The following is a 17431-nucleotide window of genomic DNA, read 5'->3' on the forward strand; positions in this document are numbered from 1 at the left end:
CATAGCACAAAGGAACTGGATGAACTGGCAACCGGATTTTATTTCAGCCCTGGCAATGAGACAGCCTCCTCCTCCACCACCCTTCAGGGCAGCAGGCTGGCTTAACAAGGCAGGATGTCCAGGACACAGAGCTCTGTCCTCCGACACCTTGAGTCTGCCCTCTGTCTCCCAACACTGTCTCCCATCAGGTGGCTGCCGCATTATATCTGCTGGTAGGGCCTTTTTTGCACGTTCCTCCTGCATTTCATAGCTATTTGGCCCCGTTTACTATTTACTACACACACACTTTCCTTAACAAACAGTCCCTCACCTGCCGGCAGAAGAAAAAGGAGCTTGTGGCTGGGTATGGAGAACTAGTTTGGGCAGAATCAATCTGTTTTGGTGTGATTGCCTTGGGTGTGTGTGAGGTTGGCCCTTGGGAACATTTATTCTCCTCCGCCAATGGGATCAGGATATAATTTGAGACGAAATCTATATATTCAAAGTGAAGTGCATGGAACGGATGCCAATATATTACAATACTTTCCTTGCATTGTTGTAGTTTGTTTTTTCCTTAATTATTCCTTCACTATTCTTAGGGTTCAAACACACCTGGCAATGTTAGTCCTATGGCATAGATTATATGAGCCAGGAATGGCATGGTTAATGTTTGGTCTCCTTGGTATTTACAGCACAAGCATGCTCCTCTTTAGGCGTCCCTCTTTAGATCAGTCGCTGTGTTAACAGCATCTCAAAGCTGCTTCTCGAGACTCAAAGGAGTCCATCTAGCCACAGCTAGACTGCAGGAGTCATTTAAAAATATTGCTCCCTACCTCAAGGACACTCTTATCTCAGTTTCAACACTTCATTGCCTGTTTCCTGCCTTTAATCCCAGGTTACTGTTTGATGTACTGTAAAAGCCTCTTCCTTTTGCTAGCTGTGCTCTGAAATAACTACTAGACCATATCCAGGGGTTTCAGAGGAACAAACTAGGGGTGAGAGAAAAACTCTAATGTGAGCCCACTTATTTTGCACTTCCTGAACCAATACATGAACTAAAACCCAGGTATTATTATTTATTAAACACACACACACACACACACACACACACGTGTACGCCTGGATTTTGCAATGCAGACATCCAATCAGATGACACATGAAAAAGTATGTATTAGGCAAAAATCACATATTAAGAAGTGTATACAGTATTACCCACTTCATCATGGCTGTCTATGTTCTGGAATTCTCCAGGTGTCTTGGCCATCTAGCTGCCAAATAATCACCAGTCTTTCTGCTCATTTTGGAGTTGGGGAAGGGGGGTGAATCACTGCACAAGTGCCAGGACAATTACCTCCCCCTTCAACCCCTCTAGGGAGGCTTCATAAGGGGCAAGAGGCTATCTGCTCACCCTGTTCACCAGAGGGCAGTGCCATACTCGCTATGGCGAGCCTGACAAGCAGAATTGTTTGAGCCTGCTGGCAAACGAAAACATCAGACTCTCATATTTGCAACTCGTGTGTCCAGGTTAGTTCTAATCCATGGGATACTGGTGAGCAGCCAGCTTTTTAACTAGGAAATCTCCACGGCAGAATATAATGCTATTGCAAACGTGCAAAAAGGAAAAGCTATACAATATTTCACGATACATAAACAAACACTGCTCTGAGGCCTAAATTGAGTAGTAAAGACAATCTGTAACAAATTTCTGATGTATTGATGTGTTTCTTTGAATTTTAGCTCCTGGTGTTATACTGAATTTTTTTTTAAAAAATGATCTTATTCTGTTTAATGTACACCATTTAGAGACGTTGCATATTCATATGTACATTAAACTTATTAATGATATATTAATCAATGCTGTAATGTGGAACATGGCTGAAAATTGCCTGGGAGCTCAACACAAGGTGCCTTTTAGCAGTGGCTTGATGTGCTGGGAGATCTCTGCTCCTCCCGGGGGGGGGGGGGACAGATACAGTTGATAACCTCCAGGCACCAGGTTAACCTTATGCTTTAAAAAGTGTTTTCCCTTGCTCAATCCCTTCCTGCAGATAAACTTGGGAGAATCCCCCCTTCCTAGCTTTGCTCTGCAGGAGACAAAGCTTTCCAAGTTGCACTCTGCACATATTTGGCATTCTTGTTGTTCCTAATTCACCTTAGGCTGCAGATAAGTTTCAGAGGCAGCTGAAGATACCCAGGTTGGTTTTTCTTTACCTTAAAGTGGTCAGTGATGCTATGCAGGAACGGGGTTGGTTAATTGAAGTTCACAGGTGTATGTTTGCAGTTAGCTGCACACCTGTGGTCTCTTGGCTATTTGACTAATTAAAAGGGGAGTTTACTTTCTGCACTGGATGCAGGAAGGGATGTGATAGGATAATTGATTTGAAAACTGTATTTAAGTTGATTAAATCTTTTGTATGCTGCTGGTGGTGAGGAGGAGTGATGGCTTGCAGTTTTTTACTGTTGTCTTGAAAATTAAAACTAAGCAAAGATATTGCGGGCAGCCTTTTATGTCTACACTCCAGTCACTGTGCAAACACTGTGTTGGCGAAAAAGTCAAACAGTTGTTAAACTCCAACTCCTATCACCCCTGATTATTGGCCATGCTAGCTGCAGCTGTTGGGAGTTGAGTCCAACAGTATGTGGAGGGCTGTCTATAAGTTTCTCACCCCAGCCCTGGATTTTTAAAATGTCTTCAACGTTGACATTCACACACTTTTCTGAAGAGACGTTCAGAAATTCTACCTGTGTTTTAATTTGTCTTCTTTATCTGTGTGTCCAGAATTAAAGTTAAATAAAATAGGTTGGTGGTTGCCTAGTTCTCAGAGCTAGGGAAGCTGAAAACGTATCGAGGACCAGGGGTTCCCCATCACTCTCAGGCCAAATAGGTTTCTGTAGTGCTTCACACACCTCAATTGAGCACAGCAAGAAAAGAGAGATGAGTGTTGTGTATTGAGTCAAAGGATTTTATATCTGTATTATTATTGTCTGTATTTGCATTAAGATAAAGTAACTGCCTTTTGGTTCCAGAGGGTACAGCTACTATTGGCTCATTTAAGCTGCTGTATTTGGATCCTCTGTCTTATTGGTTTCCTCCAAAAGGCAGCACTGTGATTGCTTGATATTGTTCCCTCCAAAATGTATCCCTTCCTAGCTAGTCCCCTGTCCCTATAAATGTAGCTTTCCTCTCCTCAGTCTTCAGTCTTGTTCACTTTAATAAAGAGCTGTTACTAGAGAACTGTCTCCAGCATGTTATGTCAAGAGAGCTGAAATCACAAACCCCACGTCACAACAACTGGCGACGAAGGTGGGATCCGGAATGCTGAGGAGCGGTTAAACACAACCCTGCCTCAGAGTCCGGATTGCAGCTGAGAACAAGACTCACTGGCCAGCTGAGAAGACGACCCTGCCCGCTAGGACAATGGAGAGTCCAAGGGTATTGGAGCCCTTCCAGCCATCAGGGCCCCACACCTGGGAAGACTACGTCGAACGCTTCGAGTTCTTTGCAGTGGCTCAAGGGATCACCGATGCCAGCAAAAGAAGGGCCACATTCCTGAGCTACTGTGGGCCCGAGACCTTCAAGCTGGCCAAGGCATTACTTGCTCCAGCGAAGCTGAGTGAGACATCTCTCAAAGATATTCTTGCCTGCCTAACAAGCCACTTGGCGCCTACTGAGACCAAGATGGCCCGGCGGATGGAGTTCCATAAGAGGCAGCAGCATGCTGGGGAGTCTGTATCCACATTTCTGGCTGAACTCCGGAAGCTCGCTCAGCACTGCGGCTTCCAAAATCTGGAAGAGACTCTCCTGGATCGGTTTATTGGTGGTCTGAGCAGCAAGAAAGCCAGAAGACGCATCGTGGCTAAAGAAGAGGTTACCCTTGCTTCAGCCTTGAAGGAGGCCACCGCCACGGAGAATTATGAAAGAGAGGAGCTTGATGCCAGTCGCAAGGCCACTAAGCCACAGATAGAAGTTGCACATGCCATGGACGAGCTAGAGGCTACTCCGAGCCAGAGCCCAGTCCGTGGGGTCGAGTCGGTGCGTCAGGCCTGCACAGTGCACAGAGATCGCCGAGGCAGTTGCCCAGGTTGTGGCGGAAACCATGAAAGGAAGAGTTGTCGTTTCAGGGATGCTATCTGCCGGACGTGCGGAAAGACGGGTCACATCGCCAGGGTCTGTAGATCAGCGGCGTCGGGAGCGACAGGAGCACCTAGACTGGAGCATCGCAGACCGCCCACAGCAACTCGTTTTCTAAAGGACTGCCACTACGTAACGGAGATCAACGGGAGGGCCGTGCAGTTTCCAGCGCAAGGCAAGGCACACGTCAAGGTGAAGATTGAGGGTCAGCAGTGCGACATGGAGGTGGACTCCGGATCCGCATTCACCATCGTGTCGGACCAGACCGCGAAGACATTCTTCCCCAGGGGTAAGTTGCCCCCTCTGGAGCCCTTTCCGGCAACCTTGCAGTCGTACTCAGCAGGCCGCATCCATGTTATGGGAATGTGTGCCGTGAGAGTACAGTTCCGGGACAAACAGGCTGTACTCAAACTGGTGATTGCGAAGGGCAGTCGCCCCAGTCTCCTGGGCACTGACTGGTTCCCTGCCCTGGGACTGAGTATCTCAGGGCTTAATTCAATCCAAACCTGCCCTGAGATGAGCGAGGTATTATGCAAGGAATTTGCTGGTCTCTTTAATGGAAAACTGGGTTGTTATAAAGGGCCCCCAGTTGACTTCGAGTTGGACCCCGGGGTGGCTCCAATCCGACTCAAACCAAGGCGAGTGCCATTTGCACTGCAACCCAAGATCGAGGCAGAGCTGGATAAATTGGTCAAGCAGGGAGTTCTCTCACCCGTGGACTCTGCTAAGTGGGAGACTCCAATCGTCACACCCCTTAAAGCAAATGGGGAAGTCAGGATATGTGCAGATTACAAATGTACTATCAATAAGGCACTCAGGGGAAACTCATACCCCATTCCAGTCGTATCACATCTGTTGGCTAAACTGGCTGGGGGCAAGGTGTTCGCCAAAATTGACCTGGCACAAGCTTACCAACAGCTGCCAGTAACCCCACAATCAGCGGAAGCACAGACTATTGTCACACATAAAGGGGCGTTCAGAGTTAACAGATTACAGTTCGGAGTTTGTGTGGCCCCAGGGATTTTTCAAGGGCTCATGGAACGCCTGTTAAGAGGTCTGCCGGGGGTCTTGCCATTTTTTGATGATGTTTTGATTGCTGGAAAAGACCCACAGGAACTGGTTGCGCGTGTCCGTGCAGTGTTGCTCAAGTTCAAGGAGGTGGGGTTGCAACTGAAAAAAGAAAAATGCAGTTTTGGGGTGCCAACTGTGGATTTCTTGGGGTTTAAAATTGATGCATCAGGCATCCACCCCACAGATGCTAAGATTAAGGCCATCATCGAGGCACCACGACCACAGAACAAGACGGAGTTGCAGTCATTCCTGGGACTTATTAACTTTTATCATTCGTTCTTACCCCAGAAAGCTTCGGTAGCTGAACCATTACATAGACTATTGCAGAAAAAGAATGTGTGGCGATGGGGGCGGGAGCAGCAGAAGGCTTTTGACTCCTTGCGAGGAATGCTGAGTAGCAGGAGCGTCCTTGCTCATTATGATGAGTCAAAGCCGCTGGTCCTGGCATGTGATGCCTCTCAATACGGTCTGGGGGCTGTGCTGAGTCATAGGGAACCGGATGGGTCGGAAAAGCCCATCTCTTTCTATTCCCGTACGTTGTCGCCCACAGAGCGCAACTATGCTCAAATTGATAAAGAGGCACTGGCTATTGTGTCCGGAATCAAAAGGTTCTATGATTATTTGTACGGTCGCCATTTCTCCATTGAAACGGACCACAAACCACTGTTAGGGTTGTTCAACCCAAACAAACAAACGCCACAAATTCTCTCCCCCAGAATGTTGCGTTGGTCAATATTCCTGAATGGGTTCCAGTACACCTTGACCCATGTGCCGGGGAAACAGTTGTGCCATGCTGATGCGCTGAGTCGATTGCCCCTTCCTGGCGGGAGCAATGAGGATCCTGCTCCGGCGGAGCACATTATGATGCTAGAAACACTTCCGGGGGCTCCTGTAACAGCTACGGATATAGCTGAGAAAACTAGGAAAGATGCTGTTCTCTCCCGTGTGCTCACTTGGGTGGGGAGGGGGTGGCCAGGTGGTCCGCATGAAGAAAAATTCAGGCCTTATGCGACAAGGCAGCACGAATTGTCCATGCATAAGGGTTGTCTCCTATGGGGAGATAGGGTGATCATCCCAGCACCACTGAGAAACAGGGTTCTTGAGACGCTTCACATGGGACACCCGGGAATGGTCAGGATGAAGTCGCTAGCCCGATGTTATGTGTGGTGGCCTGGAATGGACCAGAACATAGAACAATGGGTACGAACATGCAAGGCATGCCAAGAGGTGCGGCCAGAAGTGGCCAGAGCACCAGTCCACTGGTGGGAGCAGTCCAGGACTCCCTGGAGCCGGCTGCACATAGATTTTGCTGGGCCATTCCAAGGGAAGGTCTTTTTGGTTATCGTTGATGCATATTCCAAATGGTTAGAAGTGGCGATGGTCCCTAACATGGCATCAGCTGCCGTAATCAAGGTGTTGAGGCAGCTGTTTGCTACCCACGGGTTACCTGAGACCATTGTATCAGATAATGGGGCAGCTTTTGTATCCCAAGAATTCAGGGCATTCTTGGCTGATAACTTTATAAGAGGGGTCACATCCGCGCCCTTTCACCCATCCTCCAATGGGCAGGCTGAGCGCATGGTAAGAACAGCCAAAGAATCCATTGCGCGCTTAATGGAGGGTAACTGGTCGGCTCGCATTGCGCGAATGTTATTTTTGCAGCATGCGACGCCGTGTACTGCGACGGGCAAGTCGCCAGCCGAGCTGCTCTTAGGTAGAAGACTGGTAACGGTGCTGGATTATGTCCACCCAGATAAAATGCCAAACCGTAATTCAAGAGCAACCCCCCAGGCTGAGACTGACACAACAAGGTATCTCGCCCCTGAAGATCTGGTCTGGGTGAGGAACTATTCACGAGGTCCGCGGTGGGTGGCCGGTGTGATCACCCGGGCTAGTGGACCTGTGTCCTATTATGTGACCTTGGAAAATGGGCAAGTTTGGAAGAGACATATAGATCAGCTGAGGCGCCGGGCGCTCAGCAGGGAGGAGTCAGATAATTCATCCCTGGCTAATGACGCACAGCTGCAAGACCAGAGTGAAAATGGTCCAGAGGTACAGTCACCAGGGGCTTCAGCAAATGAACCAGGGTCTGCTAGTCCTCATGATGACGAGGTACAGGTCGGGGACCCTGAGATGTCTGGGACTCCATCTGTTCCTGATGAAACCCCTATAGCAGCCCCTCCACCACAGGTAACACCCAATCCAGAACCTGCAACACCTGTTGTCAGGAGATCAGGTAGAAGTTGTAGGACCCCACAGTACCTGAGGGATTACGTCTGCTGTGCTCACTAGGGGGGGAGGGGTGTTGTGTATTGAGTCAAAGGATTTTATATCTGTATTATTATTGTCTGTATTTGCATTAGGATAAAGTAACTGCCTTTTGGTTCCAGAGGGTACAGCTACTATTGGCTCATTTAAGCTGCTGTATTTGGATCCTCTGTCTTATTGGTTTCCTCCAAAAGGCAGCACTGTGATTGCTTGATATTGTTCCCTCCAAAATGTATCCCTTCCTAGCTAGTCCCCTGTCCCTATAAATGTAGCTTTCCTCTCCTCAGTCTTCAGTCTTGTTCACTTTAATAAAGAGCTGTTACTAGAGAACTGTCTCCAGCATGTTATGTCAAGAGAGCTGAAATCACAAACCCCACGTCACAACAATGAGGGTGCACATCACCAGAAGCGATGCCTCTGTCATACTGTTACAAATACAATTGAGCAGTGCAAAAATCACATAGGCTACATGAGCAAAGGGTTTGGTAATGGTCGTAGATTGTGCAAGAATTCAAAGCAGCTTGAAATGAATGTTTCAACTGTTATAGCAACCAATAGGTACGGTATGTACACATGTTTGGCATATTAATTTCACAATGGGAAATTTGATTTGAATAAGTGAGTGAGATTGGTCTTTTCTCCCCTCTGTGATATAAATTGATTTATTTAAATTGCCTTTATTCAAATCAACCCACCCTAGATAACAAAACTAATCTGCCTTTGTGGTTGTTGCAAGGATGATAAAATTAATGCGTGTATAATGCTTCCAGTTACTGGTCTTCAGCTGGTGGGCCAGGACCCACTATGAAAATATGCAGTAAAGGATTAAGAAATGCATGTTTGCATTAAAAGCAGGGCCTGGGTCTGAAAAGGCTGAAGACTACCGCTCTAAACCATTCTTCCCAAACATGGCGTCCTCCAGATGGACTACAACTCCCCAAATCCCTGACCATCAGCCATGCTCTCTGGGACTGATGGAATTGTGGCTCAAAATAGCTGGAGGGTGACAAGTTGTGGAAGGGTGTTCTAAATTGCTACTACAGGTATGCTTAGCAGTATTACTGTAGTGTCCAGTCCTCATGGGTGTTGAGATGCATTTGAATAAGATTTGCACGGGCTTTTGCACAATGTCCTAAAAGGCTTTGCTTTGCAAAGGTGAAATGTAAAAGGAATATTAGAGTCCCTATCTGTAGCTTAAGGACAATCTTCATTCATTCACATGCACTTTGGACTCCCTCCTAGGGCTAATCCTTGAGCATAATGAGAATGAAGTTCAACATTCTGAGATAGGCACAACATGTTCAATGCAATGTTTCCTTATAACTCTATGGTCTATTGCAGGCAATTACGTTAGTCAGGCATGGAATAAATAGTTCTTTAATACTAAATGACAACACACCCAGATTGTAGTAACTACCTGCTCTGGACCTACACAGTCGAGCTACAGAGGCAGCACCGATGCCAACAAACACAGAGTCCAGCCAGTATCTTGCTAATCTCTCAAGGTAAAGTGCACAATGAGCTATTGCCAATCAGCATAATAACTTTTAAAAACTTACTTCTGTGTAAGTCCTACACACAACACATTGTTAAACTATGGAATTCGCTTCCACAAGATGCACTGATGGTCACCAATTTAGTTTCGGCATCGGACTAGGCAAAAGATGAGGCTAATCCATGGCCACTAGTCATGGTGACTTTATATTACCTCCAGCATCAGAGGCAACAGCCTCAGAATCCCAGTCGCTGGAGAACACGATTGGAAAAGAGAGTGATCTCTCCTCACCTCCTGCTTGTGTGCTTCCCAAGTTGCGCCCTGTAGGAACGGAATAACTAGCTAGGCCTTTGGTCCTATCCAGCAGGACTCATCTTCTATGCTTTCTCGAATTTCCAGTCACTAACTAACTGCAAGTGGGCTTGGTGTCCCAAGTAGCGTGTGCTGCATCTTGGCTCTACTGTCTGAGCCATCTGCTTACAGGAAGGCCTGCAGCTCGGTGGTAAAGCATTTGCCTGGTATGCAGAAGGCCCTATGGCTTCTTCTGCTGTTGCTGCTGGGAGACCACCACTGTCTCTGCCCCCCTCCCTCACAAGCCACCTCTGCGCAGAGGACTGTCCTCCAACAGCCTTTCAAACAGAAGACACCTTCAAAGAAGACCATCCTCTGGCAGCGCTTCAAACAGCCACCTGTCCTTTGTAGAATAAGACATACAGGCCACCTTAGGGAATGAGTGGGATCACTTTAAGAGAACAGATTCGAGAGGGAGAGCTTGTTGGGCTCTTACAGCAGAAACGAAGAAGCAGAAAGTTGTGTGACACCTAAAAGAGAAGGTAGCATGGCAGATTTTTTTTTCATGGAGCAGAGCCTAGTTTGGCAGATGCTTTCAATGTTGTTCTCAGTTGGGAGATTCTGGAGCCAAAAAAAAACCATGCCCTACAAGAGATAGACATTTCTGTGCAAGAGATCAGGTATATATACAAAAACGAGCCCAGTTATCTCAAATGGTCTCTGTGCTTATTTTGTATACATTTCAGCTTTGCATCAATTTGTCGCAAGACTATTTAAAATTTAATTTAGCTCTCTGGGCCCTTCTATAGATATCTAGGTCAACTGAGGACAACAGATCATACTTCTGATGAATGAACAATATTCCAATCACCTCTGCCATTACAAAAAAGTGTGTTTTTTAAAAAAGACTTCACAACACTCCCATTTCAAGAGGGTAGGTGCAGAAGTTTTGATTAAAGTGCAAGGAGCAAAAGTCACAGCCCAGAAGGATATCATGGGAAATAAAGCAAGAGAAGAGGGTGTGAGCTAAAGTAGGGAGAGCTTTGGTAATAATACTCCCGTCATGTGATTAACAGATGCTTGCAGGAAGAGGTGCACGATTTGTTTATATTTATATAAACAGGTGTTTACAAAACAAAAATTGCGGTTTGCACCAGAATTACCCATTGTCTTCTCTGTCCTTTTGCTGTGTCATTGCTTTCTTCTTACAAGGGAGTACGAAACTAATGTTAAAACAATGCTCCCACCATTTAAAACAGGGCTGCGTTCTCTTCCGGACAACCTTAAGAGGGTCACATGCTAAAAGCTGCGGGGGGCAGGGTATAGGGGAAAGTGGGTGGAGCAGTCCATGCAAATTTTACTTTGTACAGTAGGTTCGTTTCTGCAACCCCCCCCCCCAGCCTATCAAGCGAAGCTAAAGGCATACGTCAGAATCCAAGGGCACATTCCAGCCCAACAAAAGCACTCCAGGGTGTGAAGCAGGACCAGTAAGGGGTGGAGCCTGGAAAGAGTTCAGAGAGAGAGAGAGAGAGAGTGAGTGAGAGAGAGAGAGAGAGAGAGAGAGAGAGAGAGAGAGCGCTGAAGGGCCACATATTTGGCCCCTGGGCCTGAGCTTTCCCACCCCTGGCCTAATGCTTCATGGGAAATCTAAGGTTTTAGAAGAGGCTTGAAAGAAGAGGAAGACTACCACATTTTAAATGATCTGGTACTGCTGCTTTTTACACTAAATTGTCCCAGATTATATGCACATGCAAAGCTATTTTACCCTGATTCAGGCCACCTGGCCAAATATTGCATACTCTGACCAGCTGCAGCTCTCCAGAAAATGCCTTTCCCATCACCAGCTACCAAACCCTTTTAAGCTAGAAATGCCAATGGCTGAACTGGGAACATTGGCACACAAAGCATATATTTATTGGAAGTATTTATAGCCCCCCCCTCATTTAATGTTCTCAATCCCAGAGCAGGGAATAAAGTAATAAAAACAAACAGGGGGAAAGCAACGGATGTACAAAAATTACAAAAACAGGACCAATGAATAACTGAAACATTATATCATGAGCAAAACTGCAGCAACAAAAATTAACCGTTTCAATTTAACCAAATACCTAGATAAAAACAAACACATTTGAGCAGATTATAGAACCAAGAGGTCTTAGCAATGGTTCCCACATGCTATTTTCCTTGTGGCAGCCCCCTCCCTCCCTCCCTCTTCCACTCTGTGCCAACTAACGCTCTGTGGTTTTTGAGTCGCTGGTACCTCGGGTTACAAACGCTTCAGGTTACAAACTCCGCTAACCCAGAAATAGTACCTCAGGTTAAGAATTTTACCTCAGGTTGGGAACAGAAATCGTGCTCTGGCAGCGTGGCGGCGGCAGCAAAAGGCCCCATTAGCTAAAGTGGTGCTTCAGGTTAAGAACAGTTTCAGGTTAAGAACGGACCTCCGGAACGAATTAAGTTCTTAACCTGAGGTACCACTGTATCCCCCTCCACCAATCCCTCCCTGTTCTCATCCTAAGTGCAACCCTACCCCAAGTGCAATAAACCATAGTGGGTGTTTCTGCCCCCCCCCCGGTCCTCGGGTTCAGCAAGGCTACTATTTGCAAGGTGGATTTCCTCCCAGTGCCTCCCACCCACCCCCCATTTTCACTTTTCTTTACCTGCTGACACAGGTAGACTTCAAGGTGTTGCAGTCTTGGGGAGTGTGCCTGTGTCACCACTCCTTAAATAGGGAAGCTGTCAGCTGTAAGTCAGTCAAAAGTCCACAGCTGGTGTTCCTCTCCTCTTCCTAGTCCTGAGAAAATTTATTGGGGGGGAGGGAGGGGCTACCAGGGAGAGATCTGCAAGTGGATTTGCTAGCCTTCCCCCCATCTCCTTGCCAGTCAGACTGTATTTAGGGTCCTCAAAGTGACTTAACAAAAATGAACTTTTTTATATAAAAAAGTATTAAAACCACCTAGAATGCAACAATAATATATACCAAAGAGCAGCTTCAACTCCACCCCACTGAAAAATAACCAGAATCTGGAGGCCGGGGTGAATAACATTATTTGCCTGGCACCTAAAAAGTGATAAGAGATGGTGCTTGGCCTGCCTCCCTGGAAAGTATGTTCTATAAATGGGGAGTCACCACTGAGAAGGCCTGTTCTCTTGTTGCCCACTTTCTGCACCTATCTCACACAGAAAGGGGCCTCAAATGAGTAATTATTCTTATTCTTATTCCTATTAATACCCTGCCCATCTGGCTGGGTTTCCCCAGCCACTCTTGACGGCTCCCAACAGAATATTAAAAACACGATAAAACATCAAACATTAAAAGCTTCCCTTCAGATGTCTTCTAAAAGTCAGATAGTTGTTTATTTCCTTGACATCTGATGGGAGGGTGTTCCACAGGGTGGGCGCCACTACCAAGAAGGCCCTCTGCCTGGTTCCCCATAACCTCGCTTCTTGCACTGAGGGAACCTCCAGACGGCCCTCGGTGCTGGACCTCAGTGTCTGGGCAGAACGATGGGGGTAGAGACGCTTCTTCGGGTATACTGGACCGAGGCTGTTTAGGGCTTTAAAGGTCAGCACCAACACTTTGAATTGTGTTTGGAAACGTACTGGGAGCCAATATAGGTCTTTCAGGACTGGTGTTATATGAGGGTTGGTTCATGTGAGGAGAGGGGTCTTCGTTTAAGGCTTTACAGGTCAAAACCAGCAAACTGTGCCCAGAAACTTACTTGGTAGCGAGGATTGCAGTGATATACCCAGAGATCTCTTTGGGTATGCCCTTGTACTCGTAGCCTGCCTTGACCTGGCTCACTGGGGAGGGGGGGGGGTGACAACCTCCTTCCCTCCAGCACAGGATAATGAGCAGTGGAAATAAAACAATTAATCCAATAAACAGTGGATGTCAGGAGAGAAGAACAAATCTCTTAGGGCAACAGAGTTATCTATCGCCTGTTTCTTGTCCTGAGGTTCAGACTCAGACTTGGGATGGGATTGCTAATTAGGTAATCTTGCACCCCCCCCCCTAATGCAAATTCCAGTCATGTCTCTGCCTTTTAATCCAGCAGGAGTTTTTAATTATGCATCAGAGGAAAGGCGGTCCTGCAATGCAGTCCCAGACTCCAGCTTGCTAATTGCAGCCTGTTCTCCCCTCATTTGTCACTGAGGCTTCAAAGGAAAACAAAGAAGCTGGTAATTTACCTTCTCCAGGCAAATGAGTGCAAAGCCCTGGGTGTTTTGTTTTTGCAGGCAGGGTTATTTGCTGCTGTTGTTTGGCTGCTGGCTTGCTTGCCCAGGGAGCTAAAGGGCTCATTCTCACCTTAAAGGTATAAATCAAGTTTTTTTTTAATTTTTAAAAAAAGGATTCACAAAAGACACTTGGCACTTGCCAGGCACCACATCTGCTTGCCACTCTCTTACTCAGCCTCCCCCGCATTTTTCTGCTTCTTTCTCAAGGGAAGAACTGGTGGGGATCTTTTTTTATTCAAGCCCTGAAACTCATCAGAGATGCTCTTTAACTGCTGAATTGGTAAGATTGATCAAATAAAAAGGTGTCCTTAATTAACCTGGCTGATTTGTAAATATGTATCTGTGTCTGAACGTCCGCCTATATATCGATCTGGGAGAGTGCTGCCCAGTTGTTCCCTAACAATTAATATACTGTAATTGAATAACTTTCAAGCAAAACATTATCCCATTATTTATTGCCCTCAGGCCCCCTCGCTTCACCATTGTGGTCGTAAGTAATCACATCCCCATTGCTGCTGTGCTGTTGAGGAACTAGATTCAGGGATGGTGGCGAAGTAAACCTTCTGAGGTTTTGACATCTTTCTGAAGATGCTGGTATAATCATTGCAGCAAGGATAGCTTAAATCAGGCACCCCCAGACTGCGGCCCTCCAGAGGTTTTGGCCTACAACTCCCATGATCCCTAGCTAAGAGGACCAGTGTTCAGGGATGGTGGGAATTGTAGTCCAAAACATGTGAAGGGCCAAAGTTTGGGGGTGCCTGGCTTAGCTGGTAGAACATGAGACTCTTAATTTCAGGGTCATGGGTTTGAGCCCCACATTGGGCAAAGAGATCTCTGCACTGGAGGTTGTTGGACTACATGACCCTTGAGGTCCCTTCCAATTCTGTGATTTGTTAAATCTATTACCCACATTTCGCCAGCACGTCCCAGGGCAGTTTGCAACAATTGTCTAAGCCAGAAATACACTTTCCTGGACGTGACTTCCATTAAACCCAATGAGACCTACTACTGATTAGACATGCAGGCCTTGCATGCAGGTCACAAATTCAATTCCCACTGGCATCTCCAGGTAAGGCTGGGGGAAGCCCCTGCCTGAAACCCTAGACCAGGCATGTCAAACCTGCGGCCCTCCAGATGTTTTGGCCTACAACTCCCATGATCCCTAGCTAGCAGGACCAGTGGTTGGGGAAGATGGGAATTGTAGTCCAAAACATCTGGAGGGCCACAGGTTTGACATGCCTGCCCTAGACGGCTACTTCCAGTCTGTGTGTAGACAGAACTGGGCTAGACAAGCTATATGATCTGGCTGGGTATAATAAAAATTTATGCATTGCTTGAGTGCAAAAAAGAAAAAGAAAAAAGAAGTAAAAAAGAAGCTGTAAGAGCAGATTATTTTTACCTAAACAATATCCCGACGGGAGTGGCTGAGACACCAGGCTCTCCATGGATTACGATCCACTTAAGAAGGAGGCGAGGGCGATGCAGAGAGAGTGGCCCCAAGCTCATCATTTGTTCTCACTCTCACATACCAAAGAAACAAGGAGATTCCACCTTCTTTTATTCCATTTCAGTTTCTCTTTCAGAGAGTCCCGGCTTGTAATCTGTTCTCCAGCATACATTTTAACCCAGAACACCACTGGATCCCTTGAGTGAGGGATGAAGTTCTGAAACAAGGACTGCGCCTACTTTTTTTGAAACAAGCTGAACACCACTCCAATCCTCCATCTCCCAACTACTGCTCTTCACTAACCCACACTTGCAGGCTACCGCGCTACTGTGAAATGTGCAAAACTTAAACCGAGCCCTTCAAGATGTACAAAGCAACCTGCCTCAGAAGTGAAGCAGAGCTAATAGGCAACACAAAAGAAAAAGGAAACATAAGTGACTTTCTCCTCCAGCACTGTAAAAACTTTGGAAGCCACAACTTTAAACAAAGCCAGTGTAACAGAATAGGGAGATGTGTATGTATGTGTGTGTGACTGTAATTGGGTTTTTGTTTTGTTTTTAAGGGAGGGCATTCAATTTTGTTGTACTATTTAAAGTACAATGACAATAAAGTATCTATCTAAAAACCAACCCACCATCAAAGCAATTTACCAAAAAAAAAAAAACCAATAAAATCAAGAAAAAATTGTAACGATACTTTAAAACACACAGAAGTTAAAATACTAAAACAGATAAAAATTACCTCCACTTTCTAAGCCTGTTTTTAGAAGGTGCCGAAGAGCACAGTGAAGGTGCCTGCTGGATACCAGTAGGCAAAGCAGTTGCAGAGTTTGGGTGCTGCCACATTAAACAACTGAGTTGTTACTAATGCAGAATGAGTATTATGTGTTGTCTCCCACACAGCCCTTGCATATTGCACTTGGAGGCAGGAACTGAGGGGCTGCCACCTGCATAAGGCCCCCCTAGTCTATGACTGGCAGAAGTGACTTTTGAACTGGACATTTCCCTGGATCGCAGCTCATGCTATTACACATTTAGTCCCTTCCACGCACATTGAAAACAAGAGCATTCTCTACCACTGGCCCTGAACATCTCCTTCAAGTACACTTTCGTGCCAGCTTTGTCCTTAATCAAACATGGCCAGTTATTAAATAACGTAATTATATTCCTCTGCCCTGGAACGGTCAAATAAATTATAATTCCCCACCCCTACCTAGGCCCTTATAGTTTGGCTTGCTCTTTAGGGCCAGTGGTAGAGAGTGGCCTCTTCAAAGCTAAGGAAGAGCAGCTGTTTGAAAAAGTACTTCAAAGCTAAAAAAAGTGCAACTTCCATGATCAAAGAGGATCCCTTTCTTGCATTTGCAGTTGGAGAACAGCCTGGCTGAGAGGTGACAAAGGATAGCACTTTAGAACTAATGGACAAATTAAAATGTAACAAGGTGCTGGGGCAGATGGCGTTCACCCAAGGGCTCTTAGAGGCCTAAAATGTGTAATTGTTCAACTATTAACTCAGACATGTAACTTTGTCTCTGAAATCAGTCTCCTTGCTGGTTGACTTGGTCCACGGAGCACCAGTCTTTTGTTGTTGTTGTTTTTTAAAAAAACAGCCAGGAAATTTCAGATCTGTCAACCTGACTTCTTTCAGGAGGTGAAAGTGACAGAAAGCTAGGATCAGGGTGAGAACTGTTAAAACACGCATAATAACCAGCTTTTTTGGGCTCGGCTCCTGCAAAGCAGCCTTGCCTCACCAACCTTTCAAGAGTTCTTTCAGAACTCCCCACGAAACATGTACCGTAGGTAGGGGTGATGTACTGCATGTGCCGATACCTGAAAGGGTTTTGTAAAATAAATGAATACAACCCCCTCTCGCGAAGGCTCCTATGAGAATCAGCGGTTTTGAGGCTAGAGGATGGGACTCACCTTCTGCATGGATCACCAACAAGCAAAAAGAGAGAGAAGGAAACGGAGGGAGGAATAAAGGTGGTATCCTCATAACAAAGGGAGGAAAACAGATCTCCAAAGATCTACCGTACATTACATACCAGCTCAGCTGGTTAGTTAGAGTATGGTGTAAGTTCAATCACTGTATGAGACAGCTGCATATGTCTGCATCCCACGGGGTTGGACTAGATGATCCTCAGGGTCCCTTCCGCCTCTAGAATTCTGATTCTATGAAACCATGATGATGATGATGATGATAAAACTAAGCCACTCAGTTGAATAAATCGTAGTTGATTAATCAAATGAGTTTCAATATATTACTGTAAATCAGCGGATGACCAAAAATACAATTTTGAAGGACAGGCTATGTTTATTAATTTAGAATACAGTGGTGCCTCGACTTACGAATTTAATCCATTCCAAAGGAACCTTCGTAGGTTGAAAAATTTGTAAGTCGAACCAACCCCATCTAAAAATTCGTAAGTCGAAAAAACCCTATCTAAAACCGCCGCGGTTTCCATTCGGATGTCGAGAAATTCGTAAGCGTGCGGCCATTTGCCCCATTCGTA

At 46.1% G+C, this 17431-nt stretch overlaps 1 protein-coding gene across 1 annotated transcript; it reads left to right on the forward strand.

Annotated features, from left to right (window-relative positions):
* Positions 1-2504: 2504 nt before the first annotated feature.
* Positions 2505-7834, forward strand: LOC132592338 (uncharacterized protein K02A2.6-like). Its single transcript, XM_060276099.1, has one exon. It carries the CDS (start codon positions 3398-3400, stop codon positions 7472-7474), a length of 4077 nt encoding a protein of 1358 aa, XP_060132082.1. The 5' UTR covers positions 2505-3397; the 3' UTR covers positions 7475-7834.
* Positions 7835-17431: the final 9597 nt, after the last annotated feature.

Source organism: Zootoca vivipara, chromosome 6 (assembly GCF_963506605.1).
Source record: "Zootoca vivipara chromosome 6, rZooViv1.1, whole genome shotgun sequence".
Lineage (NCBI taxonomy): Eukaryota > Metazoa > Chordata > Lepidosauria > Squamata > Lacertidae > Zootoca > Zootoca vivipara.

What these genes read in the sequence shown, in the direction of transcription:
- LOC132592338 (XM_060276099.1), top strand. Translation starts at nt 3,398, where the DNA reads ATGGAGAGTCCAAGGGTATTGGAGCCCTTCCAGCCATCAGGGCCCCAC.